General features: G+C 45.0%; 1 protein-coding gene across 5 annotated transcripts in view; it reads left to right on the top strand.

The window, feature by feature from the left end:
* The window catches only part of LOC146080561 (proto-oncogene Mas-like), an 82108-nt gene extending 70020 nt beyond the window's left edge, over nucleotides 1–12088 (top strand). For 4 of the 5 annotated variants that reach the window (XM_083187995.1, XM_083187997.1, XM_083187999.1 and 1 more), the window contains 2 exons: nucleotides 5397–5552; nucleotides 10481–12088. In XM_083187995.1, the coding sequence (XP_083044121.1) occupies nucleotides 10491–11492 (1002 nt within the window). In that variant the 5' untranslated portion in view covers nucleotides 5397–5552; nucleotides 10481–10490 and the 3' untranslated portion in view covers nucleotides 11493–12088. The remainder of the gene's footprint in view (nucleotides 1–5396; nucleotides 5553–10480) is intronic. The other variant, XM_083188000.1, reaches the window with a different exon arrangement.
* The last annotated feature ends 1182 nt before the right edge of the window (nucleotides 12089–13270 follow it).

Raw genomic sequence — 13270 nt, forward strand, 5'->3', positions numbered from 1 at the left:
TATCTCTTTAAAACATATGTATCAAGATGGTTGCGAATATACAATAAGATCAAGGTAAAATAAATATATGGAATCGCTTAGCTTTTTAGTGTAGGGAGCAATAAGCTCAGAAGTTGCCCTAGGGAGCAATAAGCTCAGAAGTTGTATATATATATATACACACACACACACACACACAAGGCTAGCTACTCCTCCCCTCTATGATGTGAAGTACAGCCAATGACCATTAGAGGCCACTCGCTGGACCAAATACTCCTTAACAGATAGTGAAAGCAATTTTGGGAAGGATATTGATCTTGCTGGATACGAAGGGGGAAATTGACTAAAAGCCTAATTTGTATAAAATAGACATATTCGTATCCAAAAATACGGCTATTTTATACGTATTACTATTTTCAGGATTTACTATCCCGAAAATACGTCCATTCGTATTCGTATTTATGGCACATTCGTATTTATGGCACATTCGTATTTGTATTTACAAATGTGAATGTATACGCCATCGACAGAATACGAATAGGAATCACCATTCAAAAGAATGGTGATTTCTAAATTACTAACCGTATTATAAATATGGCCGGTAATTATCAGCAATTAGAGGGATACGCCCACTAATTGCCGGCCAAATACGGCTGGAAAATACGCTTAATTTTCCAGGTATATTTGGCTTCAGTCTGCACGGATCAGTCAGATACGTCCAGGCTTCAGTGTAACCAGCACCAGGCTGAAAGAGCCGGGGCTGGTTCTAAAAAATCAGAAAACCAACAAAATAAGATCCTGTGGCCTGTGTTGAGCCCAGGTTACCCAGGTTAAAATGCTAGGTCAATTGGTTATGGTTATTTCAACTAGCCCCTTCAGACAGAGCTGCAAACCAGGCAGTCTTGGGTTCAGGGTCCGGCGATCCTGGGTCCAGGGTCCGTAGAAAACCTTTGGGGGACCCGCGGAAGTAAATCCTACTTACCCAGGTCCTCCAACGAAGATCACGTCCTCTTCGGTCCGCAGTAGTTCCCGGGACTTCAGAACATAACAAACCGGCAGCCCGTAACCGTTTCATCTTCAGCACCTCTCCTCTGAATGATTCTATTGAGAAATTTAGCTCCTATAGGCGGCCAATAGAATGGTGGTACGCCCACCATTCACAAAGACGCATTCCTTCTCACTGGCTGCGAATGGATGTTTTACATAAACGTTCATTTGCAGCATGCAGGGGAACACCCACATCATTCGATGGTCGGTGACCATCGAATGATGTGGAACGTGCACGCATATGTAAGGGTGCTCTGAGGCCCCCTTATATATGTGTGTGCACGTTCAGAAGGAAGTGGGCGGGCAGCTGACATCCGGTGATGTCAGCTGCCCACCCTTGACGCCCACATCACGGCCTCATTAGCATGAAAACGCACAGAGCTCTGATGGAAATGCCCATGAAACGCTGGGAATTCACATACTGTATGTTAATGGGGCCACCCGCCGCCACATAACCCTCTCTATCCCCCGCCCGCTATCCTGAGTGCGTATACCCAGCAATCTGAATATTTGCAGAATGCGCATGTGCGTGCGCAGTGACACAGCATCGGTCCCCGTGCGAACAAACCGCCGCAGCAAACTGACCTGAATAAGGTCCTGTGGCCTGTGTTGAGCCCAGGTTTAACCCTGCTACCCAGGTTAAAATGCTAGGTCAATTGGTTATGGTTATTTCAACTAGCCCCTTCAGACGGAGCTGCAAACCAGGCAGTCTGAAAGGTGTATTATTGGGAACGTGTGTAGCAAAGTCCAATAAAAGCAGATGGGAATTTCTGGTCTTGTTCACTTTATGGTCGTCCATGACAACATGTAAGTGAGAGCGTTGTCAGCGACTATGATTAAATGTAGAATGAGTCTCTGCATGACAATTAAATCCACAGATAAAACAGGTCAGACCTGATTTTTTAAATAAATCTTACATAATATAAACGTCATAGTAATGTAATAGTTCTTATGGGAATTCATTCATTGCACCATTAACTAGTGCACATACACTTGCTGTCAGAGTATGCGATACACGACAGTGGAGGACAAGGGGCGGAGGCCATGATACAATTCTCAATGCATTCTCTATGTACTGTAATTATGTTAACTGTAATTATATATCTTTGTAAATATAAGTACTGTAGTTGTCTGTATGAATCTCTATTCATTCAACATTTTTTTTTATAATATATACAAATTCTTTGTGATGTCATCTAAATAGATTTTAATAATATTAGAGGCCAAATGTAATAGGGTGTGAGAATCAGAAAGTGAGATATTTTGGGAGAGCTTTCCCATCTTTATAAAGCCGCAATCAATTACATGGCAAAATCAACCTGGTTTTGCAGTGTAAATGATTGCTGCTTTAAAAAAAAATTGGGAAAACTCTCCCCAAATATTTGGAATGGGATCATTGCATAGACAGGAACTAGGTCGACATGACTGAAGGTTGACATTGGTTAGGTCGACAGGTCGTTAGGTTGACACAAACATTAGGTCGACATGAGGAAGGTAGATAGTGAAGAGGTTGACATGGTTTTTTTTTTGTCCCGACATGGACACTGAAACGTAGCACCGCCTCCCCTCGCTGCGCTCGCCATGCTATTTTATTCTCCCACCACGCCCTAGTGCAGTGGTTCCCAACCTGGGGTACTAGTAGGGTTACCACCTAGTCCCTTTAATTCCGGACACATGTTAATTACACAGGTTCTGTGGCAGTTTAAAATCAGGTGAAGTGGAGTCTTGAAGTCAGCAAGCCACAGAACCTGTATAATTAATATGTGTCCGGAATTAAAGGGACTAGGTGGTAACCCTAGGTACTAGTACCCCTGGGGGTACTCTGCATACCAGTTGGGGGTACTTGAAAATAATATTGGTAATGGCGGAAGATGAAAAAAAGTATTTCGATGGCAGAAGAAGACCCATTGCCATGGAGAAGAACCATGTTTTGTCACTTACGGTTCTGTCATCAGCGTCATCAGCGTCTCCTGGTTTTGCCTTACCAGCAATCCACGGGGAGCTTCCCATGCTGCCCTCAGACATCAGCAGTCATTTGTCTTGCGCTGACACAGGTGGAGAAAGCAGCAGCATTAATCCTACAGGTGTTAGCGGGAACCCTGGAGACAATACACAGCCAGTGTCCAGACACGGAAGGGCACGATTCCTGTCCGATACGCCTTAGTATAAGGACATGCATAAGGATACGCATACCGCTCACTTCCACTCCACTCATAAGTACTGTCTATATTTCAAATTGAGAGGGGGTACTCTTCAACAAAAAGCCTAATCAAGGGGTACGGTAGAGAAAAAAGGTTGGGAACCACTGCCCTAGTGGATGGTAGGGCACAGGGAATAAAGTGGTCATGCAGAGTTGGAGGAACTCATTAGTCTATGCCACCTAATTACACCCCCTCCCCACCCCCATTAGGCTGAGACAGGATCAGTGGTAGGGATTTTGGCATTTCCGGGCAAATTACAATACTTTTCTGTGAGAATTACTGTGCAGGGCCAATGTGGAGGTTAAAATGTTCCACCTCATTAGAGGTGGTGGAACTCAGTTCCACCCCATTCACCCTCACTTTAAACCTTGGTAGGGCATGGAATACCGCCTGTCGGCACATGTCGGCTAAAAAAAAGTGAAAAACCCCAAGCAGACCTTTTGACTGTCGACATTCCCCATGTCGACCTAATGCTTGTGTTGACCTAATGACCTGTCGACCTAACCCATGCCGACCTTCAGTCATGTCAACCTTCATGCATGTCAACTTTCAGTCATGTCGACCTTCATGAATGTCGACCTAGTGGTCTCGACCTAATGATTGTTGACCTAGTTACTGGAGACCTAGTGACTGTATCCCAAATATCTAACTTTCTGATTCTCCCACCCTTTTACATTTGGCCCCATAAGTATCTCCAGGGTAGATAGAGCTTCTGCATGGCAACTATCCTAAAAATGTTGAACACAGTGTGCAGTCAAGCAGAGAGAGCAGACAGATGTGTGCAAGTGCCTGAAGGCTACCTCACTGTGATATCTACTAACTGTAGAAGTGCTTCAACATACCGTTCACTACATTGGAGTCATTGTTGCCTAACATCTTGGAATGGCTGGGAGGCTCCTGAAAATCTGGTCTGTCCCCCTGTGACCTACATTTTCCCCTGACCCCTGCACCTCCTGCCCACTACCCCACATTACCCTGTGTTTGCTGCAGTTCAGGGAGGGGGTGGAGCAAAAATTATGCAAATCACACAATTTTGCCACATTTTTGGCCCCGCCCCCTTTTCAGTGAGCCATGAATCACGGCATTTGGTTGCAATGGAGGCTGGGCTTAATGATGTCATCTTCCGCTCTGCCCCCGAACTGCAGCTCTTTGCACTGCAAAGAGAGCAGCATAAATCCAATTACCTCCTCACTGGGATGGAATTAGCAAGATCTAACAACCAGACACTGTTATTGATAAGACAAAACATACCACACTCACAGTGCTCCAAAAAAATACTAAATAGTAATTTTTTTATAGATTTCAAAAACAGTGCAGGGTTTTTTTTATACTTGATTGGCATTACTATCACAAAACATTCACATAAGGTTGCGAAAAAATATAATCAGCTTTACTCCATATGTGCCATTGTCCTGTTATATAGAAGGTTGGTAGGACAATACTAGTGAAAAGGTAATGAGGGTTTTCTGTGAACTGTTGTCAGGGCAGACGACAGGGGGGGTCAAAGGGGACACCTGTACCGGGCCCCAAGCTTATGAGGGGCCCCAAAGTTTTGAGTGGCTCAGGGGCTGTAAGCATTGCTGTGGCAGTGCAGTGCCTAGCAATGGTTTATAAAGGCACCTGCCTGGATTTCTGTAAGGGTACCTCCAGTATTAGTTATTATGAATTATGTTTCTTTTGTAACAATAAAAAAAACAGTATACTAAAATTCGCCGGCACAAACCGGCAAATTTTTGGGAGCGTGGCCTGTCTGAAAGGGGGCATGGTCTATACCCGCTCCGCTGCCGCGAGGCCACGCCCCGTTTTTCGCAGCAGTGGGGGCATGCCCAGCAGCTCTGTGAGCTGCTGGCCAGCCCCCAGCCCCTGCAAGAATAGAGCCCCCAGCCCCTCTGCCTGCAAGAATAGACGCTGTGCGTCTATTCACGGACTACAGGTGGGACTCACAACTGCCCCCCCCCTCCCCCGCAGGACACTGCCAGTGGCGGGAGGGATTTGGGAATGTCCCAAAATATTTGGACGTTCCTACCATAAGCAGGACAGTTGGGAGGTATGGTATGTTGGTGTTTACTTTTGCATGTCAAAATATTTCGATTTTCTGTATAGTCATGAATAAGGTTTGATTGCCATCTTTGATCATTTGTGCATTGGTAAGAAATTATTTTGTTTCAGTAACCTGTTTTAGCAAACAGTCATCAGTGGGTGTGAACTATAGTACTTCCTGCAGAGCCTGATAATTATCAGCCTTAGAACCGAGCACCATGGGATGACTTTGTGAACACAGCTGCCCTGATAACCAAGAAGCAGCAGGAGCAGAAGATATTACAGGTTAGTTTTATTACCTTCAGCTAGTAACCATATATATCTGTGACTCTAATACTATTCACTAGCTACTATGCACAGCTTCCTTTTGACTTTCATTTTTGCATTTATACTTCAGACATCTCAAATAATGGTCTACGCTGATTGTTCGTTAAATTTCAGTACAATTACACATTTTTAATATTTAATCTTTATATAGAAAAATCACATTTTATTTAGAATATAAGCACTTCCCTCATGTGCTTTCCCTATATGTAAATCATCTTCAATGGCACCAATTCCTGCCATTTTCTGCCACCCTGATACTGATTTCATTGTCCTCTGCTGATGCATCTACAGCAGAGGTGGCCAAACCTGTCCTCAAGAGCTACCAACAGTTTGTTTTTAAGGCAACCTGTGGATCTATAGTAGGAATGAATGCAGCATGTTTGACAATGTGACAGCTAGTTATGACTACAGCTGTGCACCAGCTAGGGGATTTGGAAAACGTGGACCATTGGTAGACCTCGAGGACCAGTTTGGCCACCCCTGATCTACAGTATGTTTATGTACCCTGTACTTGTCCTCTATTATATTCCACTGTAAACTGTTCTGCTTTTTCGTTTATGTACTCTATAAATGGGTGCTGCAGATCCCTTGTGGTAAAATATAAAGAATAATAATAATGTCAAATCTTCCCCCTCACCAAAAGGAAAAGGTTTGCCATGGCAGTACAAAGTAATGGTACTTGTGTATTATCATGGCGCCCATCACGTCACATCGCATACCACTAATTAAGGTATGCGATGGGACCGGTTTGAGGCTTTCCTCGGGATGAGTATACAATTTTAATATCGCGTCGCATCGCATGCCATTATAATGATGTGACGCGATTTCCATGTTAAATGCCCACCCAGACCCGATTTTTTTATTGTATCCCCACCCTGATGGGTAATGACTATGTTAAATGCCCTCCCATTGTTAACGCCACCCCACTATCAACGCCAACCCGAAGCGTGGCGAGCGCAGCGGTACGCATCATCCAACCTTTTCATACCCCCACTATCCACGTCGGCGTAGAGTTGATTGTATATAGTGTGGCGAGCGCAGCGCGCCACCGAGCCCGAAGCGGGGCGAGCATTACTTCACAAGTATTATGCGTCCCCTCGCGGGGCTCGCTACACTTCGGGCTCGCTGCGCTCGCCACACTGTATAAAATCAACTCCACACCGATGTGGATAGTGGGGGGATGAAAAGGTCGGAGGACGCGTTTCGCCGCCCCACGCGGGCTCGCTGCGCTCGCCACGCTTCGGGTTGGCATTGATAGTGGGGTGGCGTTAACAATGGGGGGCATTTAACAGTCATTACCCATAAGGGTGGGTGTGCAATCTAAAATCGGGTCTGAGGGGGCATTTAACATAGGAATCAGGCACCTGGGTGCCTGTACAATTAAAAATCGGGTACAATCGCGACGCATCGCATCACATGCGATCATATCGCATGCGATGAGACGCGATTTTGTGGTTGTACCAGTGGCGGAAATACCGTAAGGCAGCCCCCGCTGCTGCTTGGGGAAGCGGGGGCTGCATGGGCGCCGGGTACTGGACAAGTGACTACACTTGTATAGAGATGCGGCTGCTTGTGCCACAGCAGCCCGCCTGCCACCTGCCGCTGCCCGTGCGCTCGCTGATCATGGCGAGTCGGCGCGGGCGCGGCCATGACAGTGTGTATCTGTCATTAAAAAAATAAATAAATAATTTGACGGGCGGGTGGGTTGCCCAATGGGAGGGAGTGCAGGCGAGATATCCAATGGGAGCGCTACTTGTGTCAGCAACTGGTGTGGACATATGTACAGGCAGTGTTACTAGTGTCGGCAACTGGTGTAGACATATGTACAGGCAGCGCTACTAGTGTCGGCAACTGGTGTGGGCATATGTATAATCAGTGCTACAAGCGTTGGCAACTTGTGTGGGCATATGTATAGGCAGCGCTACTAGCGTCGGCAACTTGTGTGGGCATATGTATAGGCAGTGCTACTAGCATTGGCAACTGGTGTGGGCATATGTATAGGCAGGGCTACTAGCGTTGCCACCTGGGGTGGGCATATGTATAGATAGAGCTACTAGTGTCAGTAACTGGTGTAGGCATATGTACAAGCAGCGCTATTAGTGTCAGCAACTGGTGTAGGCATATGTATAGGCAGCGCTACGAGTGTCGGCAACTGGTGTGGGCATATATATGGGCAGCACTATTCGTGTCGGCAACTGGTGTGGGCATATGTGTCGGCAACTGGTGTGGACATATGTACAGGCAGCGCTACTAGTGTCGGCAACTGGTGTGGGCATATGTATAATCAGCGCTACTAGCGTCGGCAACTTGTGTGGGCATATGTATAGGCAGTGCTACTAGCGTCGGCAACTTGTGTGGGCATATGTATGGGCAGCGCTACTAGCACCGGCAACTGGTGTGGGCATATGTAAAGGCAGGGCTACTAGTGTTGCCAACTGGTGTGGGCATATGTATAGGCACAGCTACTAGTGTCAGCAACTGGTGTAGGCATATGTACAAGCAGCGCTATTAGTGTCAGCAACTGGTGTAGGCATATGTATAGGCAGCGCTACGAGTGTCGGCAACTGGTGTGGGCATATATATGGGCAGCACTACTCGTGTCGGCAACTGGTGTAGGCATATGTGTTGGCAACTGGTGTGGTCATATGTATAGGCAGCGCTACTGCTGTCGGCAACTGGTGTAGGTGTTACATATAAGCAGCGCTACTACTGTCGGAAACTGGTGTGGGCATTATGTATAAGTTGTGATACTACTACTGTCGGCAACTGGTGTGGTCGTTATGTACAGTATAAGTTGCGCTACTACTGTCATAACTCTGGACATTATGTTGTCATATGTAGGTGTACTCGGGGCATAATGTGTGTCGTAAAAATTATATGGGCATTATGGTGTGCGGCATATTGTGTAAGGAGCATTACACTGTGTGGCATAATACATAATGGGCATTACTGTGTGTGGTATAATGTGTTATGGGCATTACAATGCTATTAGTACTTTTATATGGCCACGCCCCTTCCCCATGAAGCATCGCTCCTAAATTTTGCCGCACGCCTTCGGCGCACACTCTCCTGTTTTAATTGTGGCGGTGGGGCACTCACCAATTCCCTTTCTGGCACAGGGTACCAAAATGGCTAGTTACGCCACTGGTTCTGTTGTGCTACTGTGTGGTGTAATTTGGAATGGGATTACTATTGTGTGACCATGCCCATTCCTTGTGAGATGACATGTCTCTCTTTCGGAGTGCACTGTATTTTTTATATGGGGGGGCGCCACAAAATTTTATGGCAGGGGGGAGCAAAATTTATAGTTACGCCACTGGGTTGTACAATGCCCTGCGATGGAAATTGGGGGCGCTGTGATAATACACAAGTACCCAAGTAATGTCCTAGTTGTGATTTGTTATGCTAATCTTATGCCAGTTTTTTTTTAAATAGAAGTATCAACAATCCAAATGTCTTAGTACAGGTCGAGTATCCTGTATCCGGGCATCCATTATCCGAATTATTCCAAAAACTGTGGTTTTTGGAATCATTCGAATAATTTTTTATTTATTCCCCCCCCCCAACCCCTCTTTTCATACTTACCAAGTCCCAGGGTGTCCACAGCAGGCCTCCGGCATCTTCTCCAGGGTCTCCAGCGGTCCCAGGAATGCATTGCGCGAGTGTGCGCACGCGCCAGTGACGTCACCGATGCGCACGCACACCCGCGCAATGCATTCCTGGGACCCCCTGCGATGCACCCGCGCAATGCATTCCTGGGACCCCCTGCGATGCAATGTGATGAAACCTAAGTACAAAAAGTATGTGCAAGCACATACTTTTTGTACTTAGGTTTCATCACATTGCATCGCATTGCATGCACAACGGATGCACATGCAATGCAATGCAATTTGATCCGTGCTAGTACAGCACGCCCACAAAGCAGCGTGTATGGGCTGCTTTAGAACTTAATCACATCATGTTTGTAGGACCCATAGCGATAGTGATGTGTGGCCCCACGTGTCACTATCGCCTGGAGATGTATAACCAGCCTACTGGATAAATCTAGTCCGATTGTTTAGCAAGAGATTGCACATCTCCCGTGTTTTGTGTAGTGGGCAATAGCAATCAGCAATCTGCATTACCTTGCTTACCCTAAATCTCCCATGCTATGCTTAATCACTAGTGCACATTGCTGGCACTTTCTAGATTCTGGGAACTCTCATGTTGAATCTTCCATGCTTAATCGCTGGCACAAATCTCTATGAATGTAGGCCCCAATAGTCTTTTCTCTTCTTATTTTGAATTTCGAGAGCTCATTTGTTGATTCTCACTTGCACATTTGTTTGGTGGTTTTGGACCATATTTGGGTACATTTGCATTTATAACCCTTATAATTTCTTATTGCTGCATTTTGTAGTGGGCAAGTCTCCCTGTGCCGCCCGTCACTTGGCTGATAAGTGGGCAGTATAGACGGGCTATGAATTGCATAATCCTGGCCCTGCCTCCCTCCCCACTTCGCGATATTGATAATCACGGCATTGTTTAGCAATGATCTAGTTGTGACCGCCCCTCCTAAATCAAATGGATTGCCCCCTCCTGGAATCGCCAGCCTGGGGTCCAGTAAGTATGGAATAAAAGCAGTACTACTGGGCATGCATGGCTTTTACCACTGCGGGAGACAAAGGAAATATTAACTTTTAAGAACTTGCTAAATTGGCTTATCTACAATGGACCTACAACCTGCTGACCAACAAGCCCCCGTTTTGTATAAAATGACTGCTACAGAACATTTTGCTGAAGCTATTATATATACTGTATATCTGTTTTTTTTTAGCTCTAAGCAAAAAGATGTTTGTATACCTTTGGCTGTACAGTAATTGTTCTTCTATTATGTTTGAATACAGGATCAGAACAATGCCCACAGGGGGTGACATGAATCTCACAGATACAAATACCACTGGCCAGAATGGTTCACTAGAAGAGGATAATGGAGGCTATTCACAATATGCTTATATACATTTTACTATAGCAGCTGGTGTTGCATTAGGCCTCTGTCTGATCGGCTTGGTGGGAAACATTATAGTATTTTGGTATCTTTGCTTCAAGATCCAGAGGAACAAATATACTATTTATATCATCAACCTGGCGGTGGCTGACTCCATCTTAATTCTATTCAGTGCTATACTGTTGATGATCTATATCAATGGAATGATTGGTGATCCTAATTTTCAAGGGAATGAGCCATTGGAGTTATTTGTTGAAATATTATACGACAGCATGCAGTATTCCGGAATGCTCATCCTTACAGCCATCAGCATGGAGAGGTGTATGTCTGTCCTGTTTCCCTTATGGTACCAGTGTCATCGTCCTAAGAACTTGTCCGCTATTATATGTGTCTTTCTTTGGGTCATTGGATGTTTGGAAAGTCTCATTCAGAACTTGTTGTGCCAACAAAAAGCATTCACGAGTCAGACCTCACAGTGTACAGCAGTGCAGATAACGACATTTGTTATAGCTATAGGTATCTGCCTCCCAATCATGGTCATTTCAAGTCTCATCTTACTCATCAAAATAAAGAGGACCTTTAGACAGCAATACCCATCAAAACTCTATATCATCATCATCACTGCAGTTGTATTTTTTATCCTATCCGTCATGCCATTCAATTTTTTATGGTTTTTATTTTACTTTAAGCTGCTAATAACAAATTTTCAAGCCATCACTTTATCCTTTGCAAGTATCTTTTGCATACTGCTTAACTGTACCATTAACCCCTTCATTTACTTTTTTGTTGGAAGAAAATGGAAGCAATCATCTAATCATTCTATTCACGATGCTCTTCAAAGAGCCTTTACGATAGAAGGCGAAGAGACGAATGACACAAATAGTAATAAAACAATGAACTCCTCAAGTTAATATTTTGTTGAATCCGTTCTGAACCAACTGGTGTACTAATTATTAGTTCTGCAGGCTTAAATGGTTCACTTTATGAACATATTGTCAACAAAGTGAGATATTGTAGAAATCTACAAAGATTACAGTATGGACTATGGAGAGATGTTTTTAAAAACTTTGCTTTTATATTAAAGTTAATGATGAAGAAGTTCCTGTATATACTGTTCGGCATATTTATTATTGAATGGTCCCAAGTACCTGTAGGTTTGATTTATTGGGAAACTTTCATGTAGACATTTGTTACAATGTAGTATATGTATATGAAGTCATGCCATCAACAATCACATTAGACACAATGGTGCATTAAGGTGTATATACATGTTCATAACAGGTTGAGAAGACTGTTACGTAACTTTCAAATATTGTTGTGTCTATTCCACATAGTAATGACTAACATTGATGATACATGCAGCTATTACTTTGTGACACATTTTCTCTGACTTCCTCTTACCCTATCCTGTTCATTTTAACTGTACTGTATGTCTCTCGCACATATTCTCAACCACCATGCCTAGTTTGGATCACATACTGTATAATAAACCTTACAGTAGCATGTTCTATGTATCCTGTTTCAGTGTTTTTAAGTCATTGGACAGTACACTGCCCAACATATGGTGCCCAACATATGGTGACCAGGGCCCGGCTGGCCATCTGGTTCTTCTGGCAAGGTGGAAGCACCGCCTCCCGATCGGTGCACTCGCAGTGGGTCAGGTGGCTCTCTCTCTCTGTGCCGATTCGGTCCAGGAGGAAAGGGGCATCACATGCAGACATTCCCCTCTCCTGCAAGCTGGGAACAGCAGCGCAGGCATGATCGGTGTGTGCACACGCATGAGTTTACTTTGCACACGAGGACAAATGCCAGGGCCGAAAAAGGCAACATTCTGTCCCTGATGGTGACCATTCACATGCATCTGAATAACTAGCTGGTGCTCATCACAGCATTAAGGTTGTGTCTCCTTTGGTTATGTTTGTCTAATGACTGTGTAAGCTGGTATGGCATAATTGTGGCATGTTCATGTTTTTGCTGACATTATGGAGCTAATATTAGGAGTGAGTGTCCAGACCGTTTATAGGGTGGGTTGTGGTGGCTGCATGATGTCACATGCCACCACAGCAATCTAAAACTGTTGAAGTGCTGTGATGGAACTACCGTAATTGCTGCTGAGGGACTCAGGCAGCCGCAGCGATGAAGCTGATGTAGGAGGAAGAGGCTGGGAGACTCGGTCAGTGCTGTTGATGGATACCGTTTGAATCGGGTGATGATCATCACATTAATTAACTTGCAATCAGACAGGATGAGTCCTGTATAGGTATGACCAGGGCCGTCTTTTCGTATGGGCTTAATGGGCACTTGCCCAGGGGCCCCAGGTGTATAAGGGCCCTATGCTGATAGCTGAGGATCCCCTTTTTCCAGGGATACCAGAATTTTTAAAATCGTCCCTGGGGAACTGGAGATATCCAACTTCAAAGCAGCAGTCCACATCCGACCTGTTAATTGCAGTTCCCCGTCATATTTCTCAGGTTCTCTCTGACTTAGAGTTTTTCTGAGAGTATATTCCAAAAGCTGGGGCTCTCCCCTTTCTGTCGATACTAGAGGTTTGTCTCTATCTTGCCCAGAACCAGAGATATCAGCCTTCCAGCAGCCGGTCCCTGCTCCAGCTCCAAACGTCTGGTGTACAGTTTTATAATTTTGTCAATGGATTGCTCTGGCTCCTGATCTCTGATCCCCAAGTCCCCAG

This window comes from Crinia signifera, chromosome 5, assembly GCF_055691185.1.
Source record: "Crinia signifera chromosome 5, ASM5569118v1, whole genome shotgun sequence".
NCBI lineage: Eukaryota > Metazoa > Chordata > Amphibia > Anura > Myobatrachidae > Crinia > Crinia signifera.